General features: G+C 49.9%; 1 protein-coding gene across 1 annotated transcript; it reads right to left on the bottom strand.

Moving 5' to 3' along the window:
* Positions 1 to 443: 443 nt before the first annotated feature.
* FAM83D (family with sequence similarity 83 member D) lies at positions 444 to 22,496 on the bottom strand. The gene is made up of 4 exons (XM_066387816.1): positions 22,000 to 22,496; positions 11,508 to 11,675; positions 6,093 to 6,217; positions 444 to 3,195 (listed from the first exon to the last, which is right to left on the bottom strand). The coding sequence occupies exons 1-4, from the start codon at positions 22,474 to 22,476 to the stop codon at positions 2,220 to 2,222; spliced, it is 1,746 nt and encodes a 581-aa protein (XP_066243913.1). The 5' UTR covers positions 22,477 to 22,496; the 3' UTR covers positions 444 to 2,219.
* Between the last annotated feature and the right edge of the window lie 466 nt (positions 22,497 to 22,962).

Consider the following 22,962-nt stretch of genomic DNA (forward strand, 5'->3'; position numbering starts at 1 on the left):
GGTTCCTCAAAAAACTGAAAATAGAAGTACCTTATGACCCAGCAATCCCTCTACTGGGTATATACCCCCAAAACTCAGAAACATTGATACGTAAAGACACATGCAGCCCCATGTTCATTGCAGCATTGTTCACAGTGGCCAGGACATGGAAACAACCAAAAAGCCCGTCAATAGATGACTGGATAAAGAAGATGTGGCACATACACACTATGGAATACTACTCAGCCATAAGAAATGATGACATCGGATCATTTACAGCAAAATGGTGGGATTTTGATAACATGATACGAAGTGAAATAAGTAAATCAGAAAAAACCAGGAACTGCATTATTCCATACGTAGGTGGGACATAAAAGTGAAACTAAGAGACATTGATAAGAGTGTGGTGGTTACGGGGGGAGGGGGGAGAGGGAGAGGGAAAGGGGGAGGGGGAGGGGCACAAAGAAAACTAGATAGAAGGTGACAGAGGACAATCTGACTTTGGGTGATGGGTATGCAACATAAGTGAACGACAAGATAACCTGGAGTTGTTATCTTTGAATATATGTATCCTGATTTATTGATGTCGCCCCATTAAAAATAAAATTATAAAAAAAAAATTTATTTTCAATTCACCATTCTTTCTGAAGGTACACCCTCTAATGCTTCCATAGTTTCTGTAAAGAAACAGTAGTATAACAAAGGATTGAACTTAGAATTGAAAACCTGTATATCTGTGTCACCACTTGTCAGCCACGTGGCCTTGAATATGTTAATTAATCTGAGCTTCGATTTCTTCACCTGAAACTTGGGAATAACAGCTGTCCAACACTATGTTGTTGTGAGGGTCAAAGATAACACATAGGAAATGATCAAAATCCATAAGTGGTTTCAACTAACATATCTACTTGAGGGTTAGGCCCGAGTTGTTCACAACCGGACACGAACCAGTTGTCTGTCTGCTTCAGAACCTGGGTTATAGAACTGACCCAGCAAATAACCCGGTGCCCATAAGGGAGTCTGGTGCACACATGAAAACCTGCAGTGCTCAGGATCTGGGTGCATCCGCACGTGTGTATGTGGCATGGCAGAGAGCACCCTTTCCCATTACAGACCTCTTCTGCTCTAGCCAGATCAGGAGAAGAAAGACGCCATCTTTCAACTCTCTTCCCTTTGTCCATGCAAATGAGACCAGACAACAACAGGGTGCCACAGCCGTGACCGTGATCAGCAGGGTGTAGAAACCAGCTGCAATGACTGCCAATGGACTAGGAATCTGGGATAATTGTCAGTGTCCTCTTTGCCCCTACTCCTGCATATTAGATTGCTAAATCATTGCCAATACACCCACCTGATGAAATTAAGCCCGTGGGGCCACTAGAGTTAGTATCAGGGATGAATCCAGCAATGCAGCTGAGGTTTTCTGTGGCACAGAAGCAGAAAACCAAGGTAGTTGTCTAAACAGCTCAAGTCTTTTCTTTGAAAAAAGACAAACTAGAGGCATATGAAAAGATCTGCAATTTCTGGCAAGTGTCCCCATTCAAACTATAGAGATAGTAACGTCAGTATTCACGTTGCTAAGAAAGGGGTGACCCTGACGCTTGCGTCTTTATGTCTTCTAACATTTAAGTAAATATTTTCTCTTTTACAATTTGGATCATCTACTTTTTCTCCACACAATATTGAAAAGTTGCATAAATAGCTGTTAGGTGTATTACTTGTGACACGCTCCCAGAGTTAAAGAGAAAATGCCCGAAAGCAAAAAAGAAAAAAAAAGGTACTCAAGTAATCAGCAAGGAAAAGTTGTTCATATACCCTAAGGAAGAGACAATTAAGAAACAGTTTATGCTGAACAGAATTTTGATCATAAAAACTAGTGATTCAAAGATCTAAAAAAGAAGAACATACAAATCTAGAAAAATGTAAAACATATTTTATGTCTCCTATCAGAATTAACCTGAGAACACCTAAACGTTGTTTTTAAGAGATATCAATATTAAAAATTGTGCAAAGAAAATGTACCCATAGTGTTTAAACCCTAAAACCAAAAGCTGGTTTATGCATGACAAAAATAAAATTAAAAGCATATAAAATAATATGTAGTTTACAGAATTCAAAGAAAATCAGGGTGACTTTAAGTCAGCTGAAAGACAAACAGGGACAGGGGACATTCTGTAAAGCAGATGCTCTGATGACATCTACTGCAAGTGGGGTGGCAGGAGGCTCTGAACGCCGAGCTGTCACTGATAGGAGGGGTACAGTGCAATGTCTCTGACAGCCAGCAAATTAACCGGGGCTCTGGTGAAGTTTCCAGAATGGAAGCCAGGATAGTGTTCAGTAAGAAGTGCTCTCCGGGAGAGCATGCCCAGCATATGGTGCAGCCGGGACCGGATGCCAGATAACTGCAGCTGCCGCTCTTTATTCAAGTTTCTAAGGGAGTCAAAGTAGGGGGAGCCCCAGTAGCTGGGGTGTCCGGGAAAGCCACGGTCAGCGGCTCTGATGGAGGTCTGGGAGCCGATGGAGCTTGCCACAGAGCCTTGGGAAGACAGCGAGGAGGAAGACTTCAAACTGGAAGATCTCGACACAGACATCCTGGATACAGGTGACCCTTCTTTAGACTGGGCTCCCTGAGAAAAGGGAACATGCTCATCCGCATGAGTCTGGGTGGTGGCCGCCATGAGCCGAACCACAGTTTGGGAGCTCGCTGCCCTGGTGGCGACTGTGGTCTGGGTCCCAGCGCTGGCGATGGCAGTGCTGGTTTGCGTTCCCGAGTCACTCACGCTCACTGCTGGCGTCTCCTCCCCTGGCTCTGTCTGAGTGGAGGCATCGGCCACCTTTCCGCCCTCTGGTTCGTCCTTGTGGCTGTTGACGTAGTCTCCCTCGCTGATGGTGGAGGACTCAGAGTCGTGGCGCCCGCCCACTGCCCTGCCCTCGGGGAGCGCCGTACACTCCAGCTCGACCTTCTTGGGGGTGCTCGAGAGCCGGGCCAGCCGCAGCCGCAGCAGAGTGCCCAACGTGGTGGGCTCCTTGGACGGTGGCTTCCGGTCAACCAGATGGTCAAACTTGCCGCTGATGCGAAAACTGGACAGGAGCTTGGCGCTGATGGGCTTTGACTGCGCATACAGGATGCGGAACTCCAGGTCAAAGTGTTCAACCACTTGGCCGGACAGAATGACCAAGTTACTGCTGTTTAATTTGCCATCTGTCCACGTAAAACTTTAGGATTAAAAACAAACAAACAGAAGCTGCTAAGAATAAGCAATTTTAGTCAACCTGAGTAATTGTCAACCTGAGTAGTAAAGCCCAGACACCCTGCTACATAAGAGTCATAACTCTGATGACAGCACGTCTATCAGGTGGTGTGAATTCAACCAGCCTTAACACAGGCACGTGACGTGTACAGGTTAATGTAAAAAGGCCAACACACCAAACCCAACACATCCTCAGCCTCAGAGTTTTAAGAACAAAGTGTGGTTTTTAAAGTATTTAGGCCAGCACTCTAAACATTCAAAGTGAGGAAACTGATGGCAGGAAGCGAGGTGGACCCTAGAGCAGGCCCAGTCCTTAACAGTGGCCAGGGAAGGGCCCCGGCCCCCTCCAAGGCTGCCACTGTCACAAAGAAGACGTTGTTGTTTTTCTAACGGTGCTATGCTGCTGTTGCTGGAAACACATTTAGAGCTGATCAGGCCGGTGTACTTACCTGTCCAGCATCTCTCTCTCTCCCCCCTCCTCTGGTGACAGAACCCAAGCCCCGCCTATCTGAGGCCTTCAGTATGCACCTCATCTGACCACAAGAGAGGTGGGCATGTGCCCAGGCTGGCCAGACTACCCTTTCCCCTTAGATATGGAGAGCTACCCAGGGCGGGCATGGGACCTGCCTCGGGCCAAGTAATTTTTCAAGGATTGATACCAGTGCTGAGAGAAACAAAGTCACTCTCTCTGGGAGACAGCTATTAAAGGCCAGGTGTGAAAGCCTGCATCTTTGCCTTCAAATGAAGAGCGTGACTGGGAATCAAGACCAACTAGAGAAGCCAGGAGACAGTGTTCTGATCAATGTGTGGTCTCTAGGTCAAAAAGACCCACACCTTTCTACACCTGGAAGTCATGTGAGTCAATAAATCCCGTCTGCAGAGTTCGAGTCAGCTTTTTGCACCTGCTAGCACACCACTGATAGAGAAGGAAGGTTCTGGTGGGAACCCTCAATGAGAACACGTCACTAAGACCCCTATCTAACACCAGGATGATTGAGGGTCCGCAACAAATGAAAGCTATCATCATCCTCAGCTGCAATGGTAGCATCTTTCATTTGTAGAGGGTACTTCTTTATATTTTAGAATAGCCAAAAACTAGTCGCACTACGTTTGGCTATTATAGATAAATCCTACTTTGGGTGAAGGTCTAGGTTCCTCCTGTTATTTAAAAACTTCTTGGCCCTGACTGGTTGGCTCAGTGGTAGAGTGTCGGCCTGGCGTGCAGGAGTCCCAGGTTCGATTCTAAGCCAGGGCACACAGGAGAAGTGCCCACCTGCTTCTCCACCCCTCCCTCTTTCCTTCCTCTCTGTCTCTCTCTTCCCCTCCCGCAGCCAAGGCTCCATTGGAGCAAAGTTGGCCCGGGCGCTGAGGATGGCTCTGTGGCCTCTGCCTCAGGCTCTAGAGTGGCTCTGGTTGCAACAGAGTGACGCCCCGGAGGGGCAGAGCATCGCCCCCTGGTGGGCGTGCCGGGTGGATCCCGGTCGGGCGCATGCGGGAGTCTGACTGCCTCCCTGTTTCTAGCTTCGGAAAAATACAAAAAAAAAAAATAATAATAATAATTTTTAAAAAATTTAAAAAAAAACAAACTTCTTATAAAAAGAAGTCTAAGAAGAATATGACTTTTTCCCGGCACTGACGGCACTGTTTGAGAAGGCGTCAATACTTTCTTCATCTGACTGCCTCGTTGTCCACCTTTATCCAGGGCTGACACATAATTATCACTCAGGAATGTGTTTCTTCAAAAACTAGTTTTTCGGCCCTGGCCGGTTGGCTCAGCGGTAGAGCGTCAGCCTGGCATGCGGGGGACCTGGGTTCGATTCCCGGCCAGGGCACATAGGAGAAGCACCCATTTGATTCTCCACCCCCCCTTCATCACTGTCTCTCTCTTCCCCTCCCGCAGCCAAGGCTCCATTGGAGCAAAGATGGCCCGGGCGCTGGGGATGGCTCCTTGGCCTCTGCACCAGGTGCTAGAGTGGCTCTGGTTGCGGCAGAGCGACGCCCCGGAGGGGCAGAGCATCGCCCCCTGGTGGGCAGAGCGTCGCCCCTGGTGGGCGTGCCAGGTAGATCCCAGTCGGGCACATACGGGAGTCTGTCTGACTGTCTGTCCCCATTTCCACTTCAGAAAAATACAAAAAAAACAAACAAACTAGTTTTTCAATTTTTAAACTCTACAGATGCACCTCACACCCCCTCAGACAATCTAATGTAGAGATGGCCAAACATCGAAGCCACAGGAGAAAAAATGGCAAAGTATCAACTTCTGAAACTCATGTTAACCACTCATTACCTCCACCCTCTATTCGGCTGCCCTGTACCCGACCCGAATATGCCATTGCCCAGACGAGACTTCAGAGGTGGGGCCGGCACGGGTCAGCACTTTCCAGGCTAAAGCACTAGATTACAAGGCTGGAAGCAAGGTGAAGGATTTAAGTGTAAGCGGATAGCTTCGGCTCTGCCCTCTGCACTGATGCTCATGCCCAAGACTGTCCTTACCTTCAAATAAGCAGGGACGGGTTCCACGGACCCAAGGGGCAAGACCTGAGACTGCTCCTGTCACATCAACCCTAGTCATCCCTGCTGGCCTGCAAGGCTCGAATCTAGGACTTGCTCACCGTCGGGTCTCCAGGTAAATTTCAACCTCTGAACTTTAGTTTTGCAGATGGCAGGGCAGGGGAGGTGACCCCGTGCCAACTACCTCCTATGGGAGGAAGCTTTGGTGACCCTACTCAGACACAGATGTACACATCACAGACTGCCTGGCCGGAAGCCTTGTGTTGAGGGGGAGAAAAAGCTTTCACCTTCCCATGGCATGCTCCTTCTAAATAGTTTAGAATAATAAGCATGGATGGGTGAGGAACTTACCTGTAGGAGCCTGTAGCCACTCGAATGCCATCAATCAGTGTGAACTTTTCGTGAACCTTCCCAACAATTTTGGTCCCTGACCTTGCATAGTAGATATTTCCTGTAATAGTCCGAACTGTCATCAGCTATTGCAGGAGAGTAGGGAAAAAGAAATGAACAGTTTAATGAACAAATGATTAAGACAAGAAGGTTTAGTTTACATTCCTAAACAGACAAATTTATAAGCTGATGAGTGGGTCACAGTCACCACTCAGTGACAGTGCACCCGGTACGCCAGGCAGAGCGGGTCACGGTCACCACTCGGTGACAGTGCACCCAGTACGCCAGGCAGAGCGGGTCACGGTCACCACTCGGTGACAGTGCACCCAGTACGCCAGGCAGAGCGGGTCACGGTCACCACTCGGTGACAGTGCACCCAGTACGCCAGGCAGAGCGGGTCACGGTCACCACTCGGTGACAGTGCACCTGGTACTCTAGCCAGGTATTCTCGGGACTCAAGTCATGCTGCTTCGCATTCAGTTCAGCTTCTCATGTGCCCGTTTCTACATTTATTTTTGAGACCCTTACTTACTGCTCTAAAAGAAGACTCACATTCTGGTGATACTAAACAGAATCCAAGAAATGATTTTTGAAACAAAGCCAGGGGATTAAATTATCAAAGGAAACACACTAGTAATAAGTAACATCTTAACAAAGGCTTAAAGAAGCTAAATTGGTATTTTTCCTACTTCTTTTGTTTAATAGGATCACTAATAAATAACAACCCCTTCTTACCCCAACACCATAAAGGTATAGGGAACACAGAATGAGCCTTCTCTAATACAGGACTTGAGACAGGAAACACTCATATCACATATGGCTTAATCAGCAATGTCATATTTCCTATAAGTATGTATTTACCAGAAAGGTACCCTGGTGACTCACTGGGGCTACATACTGTATGTATATGTATAATTATCTTTATAAAATGACACATGTAAATGTATATACAATGGTATGCAAAATACTAAGACAATCTGCATTCTTTGGAGCAGATCAGTAGCTAAATATCTTTAGAAATCTTACACCTTCAAATTAAGTGTTTAAGATTTTTGTGTAACTCTCTCATTCATTCCACAAAGCCCCTACTATGTGTGTGCCAAGTCTTGCGACAAGAGAGATACAAGGCATGCTTCTTGCTATAAAGCCCACTCTTGACCTGCAGGGACTGGACAGGAGAGAGAAAAGTAATGAATGATTGAAAACTATAGCAAGACTAACTAACATCATCCAAAGAAGTGAAAATCTACAGCCACACAAAAACCTGTGCACAAATACTCACAGTATCTTTATTCCTAATAGTAAAAGACTGAAACTATCCTAATGCCTTTCAGTGGGTGAACAGTTAAACTATGGTACAACCTACCAAGATACCACTACTGATACATACAACAATTTAAACAGACCTCAAGGGCTTTATGTCCAGGGGAAAAAGCCAATCTCAAAACATCAGATACTAGATGGTTTCATGTATATAACATTCTCTAAATAACAAAATTACCGAGAGGGGGACAAATGAGTGGTTGCCAGGGTTAAAGACGGCGGGAGAAGGGCCCGGGGGTGGGGGGAGCGGGGGACGTGACCAATCCGGTGAAGCAGGAGGGAGATCTCAGTGGTGCAGAATAGCTCTGTATGTTAACGGCACGTGGTTACACACATGTACACATGTGAGAAAACGGCACAGAGCTATTGACACACATTGCACCCACGTCAATTTCCAGCTCCTGCTATCGTACTGTAAGTCACACAGACATGACCACTGGGGGACACTGGGTGAAGGGTCCACGGTAACCTCTGTATTTACCTTGGCAATTTCCATGAATCTATTATTACTTAAAAAAATAAAAATAAAAAATAAAAAACAAAATTGATGACAAGACATAACATCACTTCAGTGGTATTCTCAACAAAATGCATAATCTGAATTTAACCATGAGGAAACATCAGACAACCACAAATTCTACAGAACACTGCCTAATATTCTTCAAAAGTGTCAAGACCCTAAAAGACTAAGAAGGAGCCTGACCAGGTGGTGGTGCAATGGATAGAGCGTCGGACTGGGATGCGAAAGACCCAGGTTCGAGACCCCGAGGCCACCAGTTTGAGCGCGGGTTCACCTGGTTTGAACAAAAGCTCACCAGCGTGGACCCAAGGTCGCTGGCTCGAGCAAGGGGTTACCCGGTCTGCTGAAGGCCCACAGTCAAGGCACATTCGAGAAAGCAATCAATGAACAACTAAGGTGTCACAACGAAAAACTGATGATTGATGCTTCTCATCTCTCTCTGTTCCTGTCTGTCTGTCCCTATCTATCCCCCTCTCTGACTCTGTAAAAAAAAAAAAAAAAAACAACTTAAAAAAAAAAACAAAACCAAGAAGGAGGAACAGTTCCAGGCGAGAGGAAGCTAAGGAGACAGGACAAGTATGTGCCAGCTGTGGTCCTGGACTGAATCCTGGACAAGACAGAGGCTTTCGTGGAATGATTAGTGAAATGTATAAGATCCTTAGCTCAAATAAGAGTTTTCTAACAAGCTTATTTCTTTTTTTTTTTTTGTATTTTTCTGAAGCTGGAAATGGGGATAGACAGTCAGACAGACTCCCGCATGTGCCCGACCGGGATCCACCGGCACGCCCACCAGGGGCTATGCTCTGCCCCTCCGGGACGTCGCTCTGTTGCGACCAGAGCCACTCTAGCACCTGGGGCAGAGGCCAAGGAGCCATCCCCAGTGCCCGGGCCATCTTTGCTCCAATGGAGCCTCGGCTGCGGGAGGGGAAGAGAGAGACAGAGAGGAAGGGGGGGGGGGTGGAGAAGCAAATGGGCACTTCTCCTATGTGCCCTAGCCGGGAACCGAACCCGGGTCCCCCGCACGCCAGGCCGACACTCTATTGCTGAGCCAACCGCCCAGGGCCACAAGCTTATTTCTTGATTTTCAAATCTGTACTGAAATGTGTAAGATGGTAACATTTAGAGAATTTGGGTGAAGAGTATTCATGAACTCCTTATATTGTTTTTGTAACTCCTTTGTAAATCATCAATTATTTTCAAATGGAAATTTTTAAAAAAAAGGGGGGAATAACTTCCACAGAGGTACACATGGAGCTGGCAGGGGAGGGCTTCCTGAAGGAGGTGATGATTACTAAGCAGAGCTTCAAAGGATCAACACATAAGAGCAAGCTTAAAAAATATCAGTATGGGCAGATTTAGGCTTGGTTTTGTGCATCTTTCTCTTCAGCACTTATCTGAATGTTGTGCAGGCTTCTGTGATTCTGGCCAAAGCACTTTTGAGGCCTGCTCACCAATGTGTGACCACGGGCTCACAGTCAGGACACCCACCATCTGAACCAGCCGCAGAGCAGGGCCTGGGGGGAGTCGGCCCCCACCGGGTGAGGGCACACGTTCACCAGCACAGACACGCCCAGGCGAGAGGAGCAGCCCGGGACAATGGCGCCGCCCTGGGAGGAGCTAAGACACGATGACCACTGGGGGGAGTCAGCTCCCACCGGGTGAGGGCACACGTTCACCAGCACAGACCCGCCCAGGCAAGAGGAGCAGCCTGGGACGATGGCGCTGCCCTGGGAGGAGCTAAGACACGATGACCACTGGTGAGGCCAGAGGTACAGACCTCCCTTCTGCCCCTCCTCCGGAGGGTCGGGACACCCATAAAGGCACCAACCAGCAGTGCCCAACTGAGTAGGCAAGCAGAACTCCTAGATTTCTGCCAAGTAGATGGGTCAGAGCCAATCACTTGATCCAAATTGTGGCTAGGACCATTCTGTGATTTTCCTGCTGCTGACCCAGCGCCTTAACTACAGAGACTGCCTTGAAATGGGGTGCTGACCCCTCAGTGTCTTCACCTGGCTCTACGTGAGCAGTCACCAACTGAACACATGGCTACAGGGCATGTGCTTTTCCTGGCCTGGCTGCATATTCCTTGGGTCCACCTGATCTCATTTTTTGACTGTTGGGTCACATGGCTAGTTCATTTCACTGGGGCTCCAAGCTCCAAGCTCCAAGCCTACCTCCATCATGATTGGCTTTGTAGCACTAGCGACAAGTTACGAACTACTAATTAAACCCAATCCTCAGATTCCTCGTTAGGGAAAACAACCAACAAGAATTCCATGGGAGAAGTTAAATAGCTGAAATTTTGCAAAACCAAATCGCTTGATAATAACAAGGCTGTAACTTTATTTCCCCTGTGCAGTAACCTACAGTATTAAAGCCCAAACTCTGCTTACTTTGCTGATGGCTTTACTCTCAGTACCAAGAACGACTCATAGTAGGTGAGGAACTAAGTTGATAAAATTAAATTCTAAGCTCACAAGTTAAGTAGCTTAATTTTTTATAAATGGGTGAAATAAATGATTATTGTTCTTGCCTCTTTCCACTAAAGAAATCAAGCTAGCTAAGTTGTATGACATTACATTTAAATTCTTAAGCTCAAATACTTTCATGCTCAGAGTGAAGGACATAAAAAGTCTAATTTTATAATAACGAGACACAAGAGGCGCCTTGTGACCATGATGGCAGTCGGGGAGTCAAAGCCAGTCCCGCTCCTTGACAGCTGTGGACACTGCGCTCCCTCTGTCGCCATTTCCTGATCTAAAGCGTAGGTAGAATGCCTCTTACTCAATAGGGCTTCTGTGAGGATTAAGTTGCATAACATTTGTCAAGAGCCTAGCACAGTGCCAAGGACAGAGCAGCTCCATAAATGGTGGTCACTATGATTAAAATCCGAGCCAACCAGCCTGACCAGGCGGTGGCGCAGTGGATAGAGCATCGGACTGGGATGCAGAGGACCCGGGTTCAAGACCCCGAGATCGCCAGCTTGAGTGAGGGCTCATCTGGTTTGAAGAAAAGCCCACCAGCTTGAACCCAAGGTCGCTGGCTCCAGCAAGGGGTTACTTGGTCTGCTGAAAGCCCGCGGTCAAGGCACGTATGAGAAAGCAATCAATGAACAACTAAGGTGTTGCAACGCGCAATGAAAAACTAATGATTGATGCTTCTCATCTCTCTCCGTTCCTGTCTGTCTGTCCCTGTCTATCCCTCTCTCTGACTCAGTCTCTGTAAAAAATAAATAAATAAATAAATAAGAATTTAAAATCCGAGCCAGCCAGCATTACAGTCAGAGGTAGCTGCTACTGAGGCAGCCCCTGGACGTCAACAGCCAGGCTCCCGGTGAGGGGGCAGCACGAGGTGAGGCAGAGGCCAAGCTTTGAATCCGGACTCTCGTTTCTTTTCTGCGAGACTTCAGGCAAATAAATCACTTCGCTCACAGCCTGCGATCCCTCTCCTGTAACAGGGATACCACTACCAACTGTCATGTAGGCAGGTCCTGTTTTTGATTGTGGTGAGGCCAGAAACAGTGTAACACAAACCTTTTCCTGTTCAGGATGAATTTTCAGATCCATACACATATCCAAGAACTGAGAGAGCAGAGCCTGGTCCAGAAGGATGTACACAGCAACTCCCTGTTTGCGACATATCTCCTGCAGGTCTCTGAAGATGTCGATGTCTGTGAACACGTCCATCACCACCGCAATCACCTGCAGGGTCATGGTGAGCAGAGGAAGAGCAAGCGTCAGCTCACACCGCCTTACAGCACCCTGCTCGGGCTCTGGGCCCCTGTCCGAGCCGGGAAAGGCTCCCCACCCTTCCTTCGGTCTCCTTCCTTCTGCGTCTGAAGTATGGAGTTTCCCTCACCGGGGACTCCTCTCCATCTCTGAAGACACGGGGGCCACTGTAGCCTACAACCCTGAACTTGGCCCAGCTAACCCATGGCTGATGTCTCAGAAACATGCATTCATCCACGGCCCTGCCTGCCTGTGAACCTGTTCCACCCAACTTCGCTTCTTTTACTAAAAGCCCTGTCTCATGGGCGCAGTTCAGACCAGCAAGCTGCCCGGGCTCTGTGGCTAGCACACCATCATCTTAGGCCTGCTGCTTCCATGCTGGCTTCAGCTCCCCATGTCTGGAAAAGAAGTAAATAAAACCTTAGATCTCTCTGAGACCCCTTCTGGGTGTAACATGCTCTAAGTCTGTGATTTTGATTGTTGTCTAATTTGGGGTCATGAGCTTTGATTTTCTGTTACAGTGGAGACGGGCCCACCCATCCACCACCAACTCAGGCACGAAAACGATCACACCAGGCAGGCAGATCCTGCCACTTTTGCCTCGAACACTGATACTACATCTTCCTAACGTTCTACTCCCTCCACTGGTCAGGACCCCACCAGGGGCTCCCACGGCACCAGCCTCCCCTCTGCGAATGGTGGTCTCTATAGTTAATCCGTCTGCAGTACAAGCCCCCAAGAACAGCAGTAGGGACACGGACCTAGGGAAACAGCTAAGGATTCTGTCTGCAAGCGCAACTAGGCCTTTCTTCTCCCCAGAGACACGGCTCCGTTCGTGCCTACTAATCCATTTCCCACACTTGGCATTCCACTACAGTTAAGGGCTCCCTCGGCCATGTGTCTCTAGGAAAATTACAGCTGTTCCGACTGTCTGTTTCCTTAGCTGCAAGATAGGTTTGCAGTGAGAACTAAATGACTATGTTACATGAAGTGCAAGGTACACAAGACCCCTTAAGCATCCGTGCGGTGACTCACTCTGCCAGTCCAGACTGAGCCATTCAGACGACTGAACCCAGGGAGCCATCCGCCAGCGCCGAGCTTTCCTTGCTAACGAGAGGCTGCTCCAGCCACAAAGCCTCTAATCACACCCTGTGCAGGTTGAAACTGTGGACTCAGCTAACTCCTGGCAGGGCCGTGGGGATGTCTTAGAAACAAGTCCCTGCAAACCGAGTCGAGGCAGTGGATTAGCCAGGGAAACTGCTCCCTGGGGCCACGGTAGGGATCCCTTGTACAGTCTGCAGCTAGAAGGGCTTCTCTCTTTTCTTTTTTTACTTTATGTATTGGTTTTAGAGAGAGAGGGAGAGAGAGAGAGGGAGAAACATCTATCTGTTCCTATATGTGCCCTGAGCAGGGATCGAACCTGCAACCTTTTGCATGTCAGGAAGATGCTCTACGAACCGAGCTATCCAGCCAGGGCAGGGCTTCTCACTTTCCCTAACCCCAACAGTAAACACTGGTCTTGTAGCATCATATTAACTTTTTTTTTAAATGTTAGGGTAATTTACTTACAGGTCTCACATCTATGGGAGCCGAGGCGTTTGAATGGGGCTGATTCGATCTCGGGCCAGAAAGGACTCAGGCCAGCACCCAATAAATAAGCACTACCCGATCAGTATCTGGGGGAGGGGCAGGCTAAGGAGAAATGCAGAGACGGGGAGGTTCTCCAATACCCCAGGGTCTTGTCCACCCTGAGGAGGGACCTTGAAATGCCAGCCCCTGAAATGCCACCGCTATGAGAGTCTGGGAGATCAAGTGATCTTTCCGGCTGCCTCTCCCTTTCCCTCCCCTCCCCAAGCTTCTTCTTTTTTTTTTAAAACAATTTCCTTTGTGGAATTTTTTTGTCATTTTTAAAATTTATTGATTTAGAGAGAGAGGAAGGAGAGAGAGAAACACTGATTTTGTTGTTCCACTTATTTATACGCTCACCGGTTGATCCTATATGTGCCTACCCGCAACCCTGGCATATCGGGACAGTGCTCTAACCAACTGAGCTACCCGGAAGCAGTCTCACCCTGAATCTTGTTGAAACCCCAATTGTGAGCTAGTCTTGGTAAAGGGCACAGTGAAACCCACTGGGCACAGTAATTTAAAAAATAAAAAGTGTTTTTTCTTTCTGACTTGGTGGCATCTTCAGAAGTTTGTACCTTCCGCGGGGTTTATGTACATAAGCGGTAGTCAACCTGGTCCCTACTGCCCACTAGTGGGCCTTCCAGCTTTCATGGTGGGCGGTAGCGGAGCAACCAAAGTATAAATAAAAAGATAGATTTAACTATAGTAAGTTGTTTTATAAAAATATATTCTGCCAAACTTAGTGAAAATCTGACATAAAGTACTTGGTAAGTAATTATTATTATATGCTTTAACTTGCTGTAACTCTGCTTTATAAATTTTATAAAGTAATGTTACTTCCCTACTTTATAAATCACCATTACTGTGGAACTGGTGGGCGTTTAGAAAATTCTACTACTAACAGAGATACAAAAGTGGGCGGTAGGTATAAAAAGGTTGACTACCCCTGATATACAGCCTATTTTGAGTTGGTTTTACCCCATTCACGCAGGCCACATAACACAGTGGTTAAAAGGCATAAAACCCTGGGCACACAAAGCCCAGCTCTGTGGCTTACTACTTGTACGACCCTGGGCAAATCGCTTAATGTCTCTGAGCCTTTGTAAGACTTGGATGATACCAGCATCCGTGTCAAAGGGTTGCTGTGAGGGTCAGATGAGACTAAGCTGGAAGGGGCTCAGGCTGGAACCAGCGTTCAATTTCGCAGCCCACACCCCTCCACAGTCTCCTGTGGGTGAATCCCTGGACTAGGCAGACAGATGGTTATAAAGAATTTGACCGACATCCAACTTACCTGCGAAGGGAGGATCCGGGATGCAGGGAAGTAAAGTGATAGAAACTGTAAGAGGCAACTAAAGAGAAACACTCAGGGGGCGGGGGGCAGTCAAGCTTCTTCCTGCAGTGGCGGACACACCACAGACTCTGTTTACCAAGGGGCAGAGACGGCTCCTGGGGGCAGGGCATCTGAGCTGAATCACAGACAAGGTCTGGACAGGGCAGAAGTGTCGGGAGGACATTCTGGCAGGAAGCCCTGTGATGACAGAGGAAGACGTAGGAAATGATGGGGTATGTACCAGTTTGGCTGGCACGTGGAGCATGCATGTGCCAGGAGCAACAGGACGTGACTGGAAGAGATGCATGAGCAAGATCACAGAAGGCCTTGAGTGCCCACTGAGGAATCAATATCCCATAGGCAATGGAGGGAAGAAGAATGGGTTCAAAGCGAGGACCCCAAGGGGCCGGACGCTGATGCTGGGAGAGGCTGGGTAGGTGGGGATCCCGCCCACCTCCTCCCACACAGCTCCACCTACCCAAGTGCCCGCAACTCGGGCACTGAGCTACTTTTCGGGGTCAGCAAGCGTTTAGGGGAACCACAGACCTAAAGAAGAAATATCAGTGGCAGAGGCTCCAGCGATGGAAGCAACGAGTGTTAGAGGAGGGGAGGGGCCATTGGAGAGCCACGCAGTGGACTGCGTGGGCTGGGGGGGGCGGGGAAGAAGAGGGAAGGATGGGGGGGGCGCAGAGGAAGATTCAGGTTCACACAAACAGAACCCAGGAAAAGAAAGAAGCCTGAGATAGAAGCTTCGAAAGTGACTCCAATGTGGCAGTAAAAGCTCCCCAAAGGGACTCCGCACGCACAGGTGTACTGAGGAGCTCACGAGAGAAAGCTAGAAGAACAGAGGCCTGCGTGGCTCTCTCATACCCCAGCGTTCCTTCAAGTACTCAGTGAGCCTACCATGAGCCCGGCATGGTGTGGGGCACTGAGGGACTACGGCCAATCCCTGACCTCAAGAAACCCAGTCCATTGAGGAAGACAGGAGACGAGCCGGGGTGACACATGCAACAGGGCCGATGGACGTGCACCCAGGGTGCCCCCGGCACCACAACCAAGGAGCCCGCCCGGCTGGCCAGGTTAGAGAGGGCTGGAGAACTACTGGAGGCAGGGCCCAGGAGCACGGCCATTAGTATTAATCACCTGCCAAAAGGAATTTAGATTCACAACTCCATTAAACAACTGTACAAACACCAGCTTTGTCACGCAGTAAGTAAGCGTCTCATTTGCTATTGGCTTCACTGCTTGGTTTTAAAGCCCGTGTGTATTGAAAATAACTGGATTTGACTGCTGGTCCCCAACACCCGCAGCGTGTTCAGAGGGTGGAAGGAGTCGTTTCCTCCCAAATGCCCCTGTACCCAACGTCCCCTCCTCTCTTACTGAAGCAGGACTCTTAAGACTTCTATAGAAGGAGCAGCTCTATCCATGGAAGGAATCAGTAGGAAGTCATTCCTTCCTTAAGATCTAAGCCCTGTTCCCCTAGACTCCCTCCTCAGTCCCCCGCCCCCGCAACCAAGCTCTGTAGAGTTGAACTAGACTTGGGGCTTCCCAAATGTCTGAGGGGACAGTCTCTGTAGTGAGCTAAGCAATGACTGGACTCATTCACTAGTCAGCCGAGCGCCTGTTTTCCAAGACCAGACACATCCCCCAGGTGCTGGTGCTCAAGCTGCAGGCGGTGGGCCCAGAAGTACATCTGGACTGATGGACAAAGGAGAGACACATCAGGAAGTGGGGCATGTCATGGTCATCAAGTGCCCGCACGGTCGCTGTGGTACTGCCCCGTCCCAGCCTGTGCCGCACAGAGCCTGCCCACTGTCTTAGTGCTAGAAATCTCTAAGTGGTGACTTTCGAGAATCTATTCCAGCGTCAACACCCATCTGAAACTCAGTGCAAGTCAGTCATGCCTGGTACCCTACACTGTCCCTACACCTCTCCAGCCACATCTGGAGCAGCCACACCTGTGTGTCAATCACATGTCACCGTCGCAGGTGACAAAACCCCAAGCTTTACTGTGCCCTACCAACTATCCCTTGCTGATTTCTACCAAGAGATTTCGTGGTCCATGTAGTTACAGTCACGATCTCTGTGCTATTCTTGGTCTTTGGGAAGGGCACGAACCGTGTTTATGCTACACTGGAATCTTTCCACATGTCTTCTTGCACAAAAGCTCTAAAGAGACATCTACAGATTTCAAAACCCCATTAATTGTTATCCCCAATTCACAGATGAGAAAACTAAAGCTTGCAGTGGTTAAGTAACTCATTCAAAGTGACACAGTTAAGCAAATGCAGGAGCTGGAATTTCAACTCAAGTCTGTGTGACTCCAGAGCTATGCGGGAAAGTGTTAAACTAAATATTACTCCAAAGAAGTCTAACCATGTTCAGTCTTCAAGTCTCGAGCTCGGACTAAATCCCGAAAGGGGCAGTAGAGTAGTACGTGGGAGCAAGCCCACCAGAGGATGCTCACAGATACCAGAGCACCAAGGAAACCTGGACCTCCCTAGGGCAGGGGGCACCCTTCCTGCAGGTGGCACTGCTAATTCAGAAAGAGCCAAGTCGGGATCTCTTGGGAAACAAAGGTGTTATGTGAACAGGCTGCAGAATCAGACCTGGACATGGGTCCTGGCTCTTCCACTTGCAAGCACTATGCACCCTCTCGCAAGTTAGTTCAGTTCTGTGAGCCTCCATGATATGCAAGTAACACTACGTATATCTTGTAGCATTTGGGGCTTCAGTCAACAAGAGACTCCATGCAACCACTTGACAGTTCCTAGCATCAAGAGCCTCATATGGCAGGTAGTCATATTTGGTCCCGATTCTGCCACTATTCCCGGGGAAGCCGTTCTATCTGCACTGAGTGTCCTTCAACGCGGCCCCTTCCAGCTCTGAAGTCTGAGTCAGGCACCCTCGATGGGCTGGTCCGGCCCTCACCCAGCACATGAGCAGCCTCAAGGGGCTACTCACTGGGTCATTCCAGTTGTCATTCCAGTTCTTCCTCTGCGTGAAGCAAGATGTTCGTGTCAATCACCCCTTCCTACTGCACCTCAGTTTCCCTCCCTCCCTCCCCACCCACAGTCCTACAGCAAGGACACATGTGCAACAAGCTTGGAATCTACCAAAGTTCCGCACACATACAAAGATAGGCCAACCTGTCCGGTGGTCAACAGCGCCCGTCTGAATCCCCACTGCCCACATGACACCCAGAGTCGGTTTCCTTCAACTCCCTAGGGCTCTTCCCACTTCTTCTGAAGACCCTCTTGCTAAAGCAAAAGATATATTTTCTCTCGATTTCTTATATCTTTTAATAGAACCGAAATTCTCTCCTTGGAACTATCATGATATCATCTTCAGAGTTCAAAAACAACAACAAAAACATGTGAATTTGTTTGTGTGTGTTCTGTCTAGATTTCAGAGGCTATTATTGTAAGATTAACAATTCAGGTATCAGATGAGCGTGCTGGTGGAGCCACCAGCTGCAGAGTGGCACAGTGCCTCTCCAGTCTGTCACTGGCCCGAGAGGGACAGAGCATAGAACAGCTGCATTTTCTCCATACTGTTACATACTGTTCCAGCCTGAAGTGTGTGTGTGTGTGGGGGGGGCTTTTAGAAAGGGAAGGAACAGCATCAAGGTGTTTGAGGGGAGGGGGTTGCCAGGCTATCATTCTGAGTTATTTGGAAACACGAAAACATTTGCCTGCTTCCAAAATCCAATCTACAAAACAAGGTACATTCAGAGACTCTTTGTTCCTCCCTCCCCACTATGGTAATAATCTCAATTAGTTTTGGTTCATTCTTCCAGTGCAGAGGTTCTGGCACGTGCATCAGGATTTTTTGAAAGCCCGTATATACCCACATGGCCCAATGAGGGCTCGCGGCACCTCTAGCAAGGTCTCCACTCCCAACTGACTTGTGGGAGCCGGACCTGCACAAACACCGATTCACATGGCAACAGAGGCAAAGAACCCGGTGAGTCATCACCCAGCACAAAGGTAAGCAGTAGATTCGAGAGTAGGTACGTAAGAGAAAATCCTATATAGTTCAAAATTACCTACAAACTCTTCAGGAAGCAAACTTTTTAGCTCTCAAAAAGTCCAAAGCAGCCCATATCTCTTCCAGCTTTGGTGAAGCTCGGCTGAGCACAAGTTCAACAGTCAGCCTGTATGCAGAAGCCGTGCTGCACATAAATCGTGTGCTTTTCAAACGTTGTACCTTACTTAGTATGGCGGAATGCCCACTTTGAAAGGCACACAGAAGCTGAGCCAGAGGGACAGGCAGATTCACAGCCCCAGTCACACCCACCGTGGGACAAGTGCTTGCGGGGAAAGGCACACAGAATCACCTGAACTCCTGCACAATCCTCCTTGCTACCCCTCCCTACCCACCCCCCTAAAATGATGTAGCTGAACGATCAAAGGTGCACATGATAGGTCTCCACAGTACCTCCTGAGCACCTATTCTGTGCCAGATGCCCTAGAAATCTAAACAGCTCAAAAGCAGCATAAGTCCTGGGTGAGGATGAACCCTAACCCACAACCGTCCATTCAGGCTACATAGCAATTTCACAGCCAAATCCTGTCAATTCCACCTAAAATTCTTCCCCTGGCCCACCCCCTGCCCCAGCACTGTCTTAGCAGAGACCCTCTTCTGATTCATAATCCCGATGGCCCCTCCTTACAACCATCCTGGATACCAGTCTCACCCCTCTGTAACCCACCCTCCTACTTCAAGTAGTGTGCAGAGCTAGTGACAGTCTGGCCCATGCCCCCGTCAGCTTCCTATCCTACCACTAACCCTCAGTCTGCTCCAGCGTGAGGAACTTGGCTGCCTCCCAAACATGCCAGGTCCTTTCACACTTCTGGGCCAGTCCCTGTCCTGCGGCGGCAGGCCCCACCCATCCTCCTGGCCTCAGCTCTAAGGTCACCACCACTCCTGAGGGTTTCTTTCTTCGGCCCCTCCCCTATGACCTGTAGCCACCTCCTCTCGGCTTCCCAGCAGCAGACTGCCAACTCGCAGGTGGAGGCAAGGACCATGCCCTCGACCTGTGGCCCCAGCCCCTGGCACAGTGTCTGATACACAATAGGCACTGAATAAGCAAGTATTAGTCATAAGGCAGAGACGCTGAAAATATACTGCTCACAAAAATTAGGAGATATCTCAAAATGACTATGAAGTGATAAAAAAAAAGAAGCATGTGCTTTTTTTTATTAAGAACATCAGAAAAGCAAACGACAAGTCAAAGAAAGTTGTTCGACTATGCGAATGAGACACAAACTCAACTTTTATTTCATTGGTGAAAATGCACTATACAAAAGGCTGAAAGCACTAGAATATCCGCACGGTCTCTGATCCCCTAATTTTTGTGAGCAGGTACTTATTGGATTTAAAGGTAATGTACCACCTTTATTGGCTAAAGTGACCCCGGTTCCAAACACATAATCTCAAAGATACAAGAGTGTGGCTGGACTAGTGCACAGAATGGGACAGGAGGTTCTACCCAGGAATGTCAGCATTACAGAACGGCCCCAAGACAAAGGAGAGTCTGAGCACCAGCCTGGAGCCCCTTCCCCCTTCTAACCCTAGCCTAAGAGCTTATCGACCATTTCCCTCTGCTGTTAACTCCACTAAAAAATAGAGCCGCGAGATGCTAAGGCAATCCCTCTCTTTCATAGAAATCCATTCATTACTTTTTCTTAAGTTCCCAGAGCCCAAGTTCCCGTCTTGGAGGTCGGCTTTGGGAATGCACACCTGCCCCACAATTAAGCCTTTTTCCATCTTTTTAATCTCATTAAACCCCCTAGCGTCTGCAGCATCAAAAGGGCCCTCAGCACTGGAGGGCTGATACTGGCCTAGCTGGAGACCACACCTACTCCCCCAAAGGCAAAGCACTACTAGCCTATTGTATCCCCTAGCTCAGGGGTCCCCAAACTACGGTCTGCGGGCCGCATGCGGCCCCCTGAGGCCATTTATCCGGCCCCCACCGCACTTCCGGAAGGGGCACCTCTTTCATTGGTGGTCAGTGAGAGGAGCACATTGACCATCCCATTAGCCAAAAAGGCCCATAGTTCCCACTGAAATACTGGTCAGTTTGTTGATTTAAATTTACTTGTTCTTTATTTTAAATATTGTATTTGTTCCCGTTTTTGTTTTTTTTTTACTTTAAAATAAGATATGTGCAGTGTGCATAGGGATTTGTTCATAGTTTTTTTTTATAGTCCGGCCCTCCAACGGTCTGAGGGACAGTGAACTGGCCCCCTGTGTAAAAAGTTTGGGGACCCCTGTCCTAGCTGCTACGACCCCATCACCAGGCAAAGAACAGCCAGCATCAGGGACACCGGGGAGACTCGGGGCTTGTTCCTGGACTTACTGTATCAACTACACTTGAGGCACAGATACTGTAACCCACAGTCACACTCAAGTACCATCCAAGCAAGTCTAACCATGACCTAGAGTTTTACTGCCACGTCCCCAGTACAGACAGCCAGGAAGGTGAGCACTGCCAGTCCACAAGCAAGGTGGCAGCTGACCATGGCTCTGGGCTAAGGTGCCTGCTCCACCCACCTGGCGTGCTGCCTTCTCCCCCGCCCCCAACCCCGACCCTCAGATACCCAGCACTCTGCTGCAGTCTCATTCCGCCAAGACAAGACCTCCCACTGCACCCCAATACCGTGTCACACTACGAGTGAGAACCGCACCAACATCCGCTGTGAGTAGGTAGGGTCGACCTAACGCAGAGGATCTGCACTAGAGGAAGCCACTGCTAACTGGGGCATCACCCGGCCAGTGGACAAGCAAGCTCCTGCCCCACCCGTTCACAGAAGGAGCAACGTTCCTCCACTCTGTGTAGGTATTGCCACTCTGGAATGTGTTTGTTTTCTACAAGAAAAGACACGTGGAGGTGACTAGCTACAACAGATTGCTAATGCCCGAGTTGTCTCTGCGGGACATTTCCGGAACTTTCTCCTAGGTAATGAACTTCTTAAGTAAAGTAGCTCCTAAGAAGCCCCTGAAAGTAGGAATCTAGTGTTGGCTGCCAGCCAGGAAAACGGCCGATCGGGTTTGGTTTAACATTTGAAACGGGAAGTATTTCTGGTCCCCTTTTCCCAGAGCACATGCAAGTCAGGCGTTGGAAGTACGGCACGATTCTCCTTCTCCACGACCAAGACTCCTCCCCCTCGCCCCTAGACCAGGGATCCGAGGGGTGACACGCAGGGTGGGGTGCGTCGGGGACCCCCGGGCCACCGGCCCGCGCTCCCAAGAGGCCTCAGTTTCCCAGGCTTGAAGAGGGTCTCGCATCCCAGCCAGGACCGAGGCGTCCCGAAGGGCCGGGCCGCTCACCTCTCGCGCCGAGCGGAGCTGCTGGCGCAGCGCGTCCTTGCAGCCGTGGGGGCCGCCCGCGCCCGCGCCGCGGGGCTGGAAGTGCGCCTCGACGCGCGTGGCGCCGCGGTAGGCGCCCTGGTAGAAGGCCGGCCAGCCGAGCTCCAGCAGCGGCGGCTCCAGGTCCGACTGCTCGGGGAAGTAGGTGCCGGACGAGCAGTCCTGCGACGAGCCGAAGGACTCCTCGGCTCCCGCCGCAGCGCCGTCCTCGCGGGGCCGCTCGGCCGCACGCAGAATGGAGCGCACCTCGTCGGGGTTCAGGAAGCGGCCCAGGCGCTCGCGACGCAGGAAGGCCGCGAAGGCGTCGGGACCGCCCGCCACCAGCTCCTCGAGAGCCAGGCGCTGCGCTTCGCTGTACAGCTCGGCCAGGTTGGGCGGCCCGCACGGCGACAGGCAGGCCTCGGGCAGCTCGTCCAGGCCCTCGGGTAACAAAGCCATAGCGGCGCACGAACCCGACCACGCTCGGGAGAACGCGGGCCGACAGTGCCTTTATAGGCACCTTTGAATCAAACCGGCCCGCGCCATTGGCCGCGCCGCCCCGCCCCGCCCCGCCCCAGCCCTCTCATTGGCTGTCTTCCCCTAACGGTGGGTCCGGACGCGAAGCACGCCGCTACGGCCCCTGGGCGTCCATTGGCTGCCCCGCCGCCGGCCCCGCCCCACGCCTTCGCATTGGCGGCGGGCTGCGGTCCAGCACTAGCTCTAGTTCTCGTTGTTTGGTGGAATTTAAATTTAACGACTCTATCCTCCTCCGAAGTAGTCGTACCTGCTCGGGCCCTCGGGGACACTGATCTCTTCACAGTCACCTAAAGAGGGGACGGGCCTGATGGCCCGTGCGGCCCGGGGTAGCCGCGCAGGCAGCAGAGCCCGAACTGAAGCCCCAAGAACCCAGGCCCCGCCATCCTAGCGCGCCCCCTGCCGGCCCTC

This window comes from Saccopteryx leptura, chromosome 5 (genome assembly GCF_036850995.1).
Source record: "Saccopteryx leptura isolate mSacLep1 chromosome 5, mSacLep1_pri_phased_curated, whole genome shotgun sequence".
NCBI lineage: Eukaryota > Metazoa > Chordata > Mammalia > Chiroptera > Emballonuridae > Saccopteryx > Saccopteryx leptura.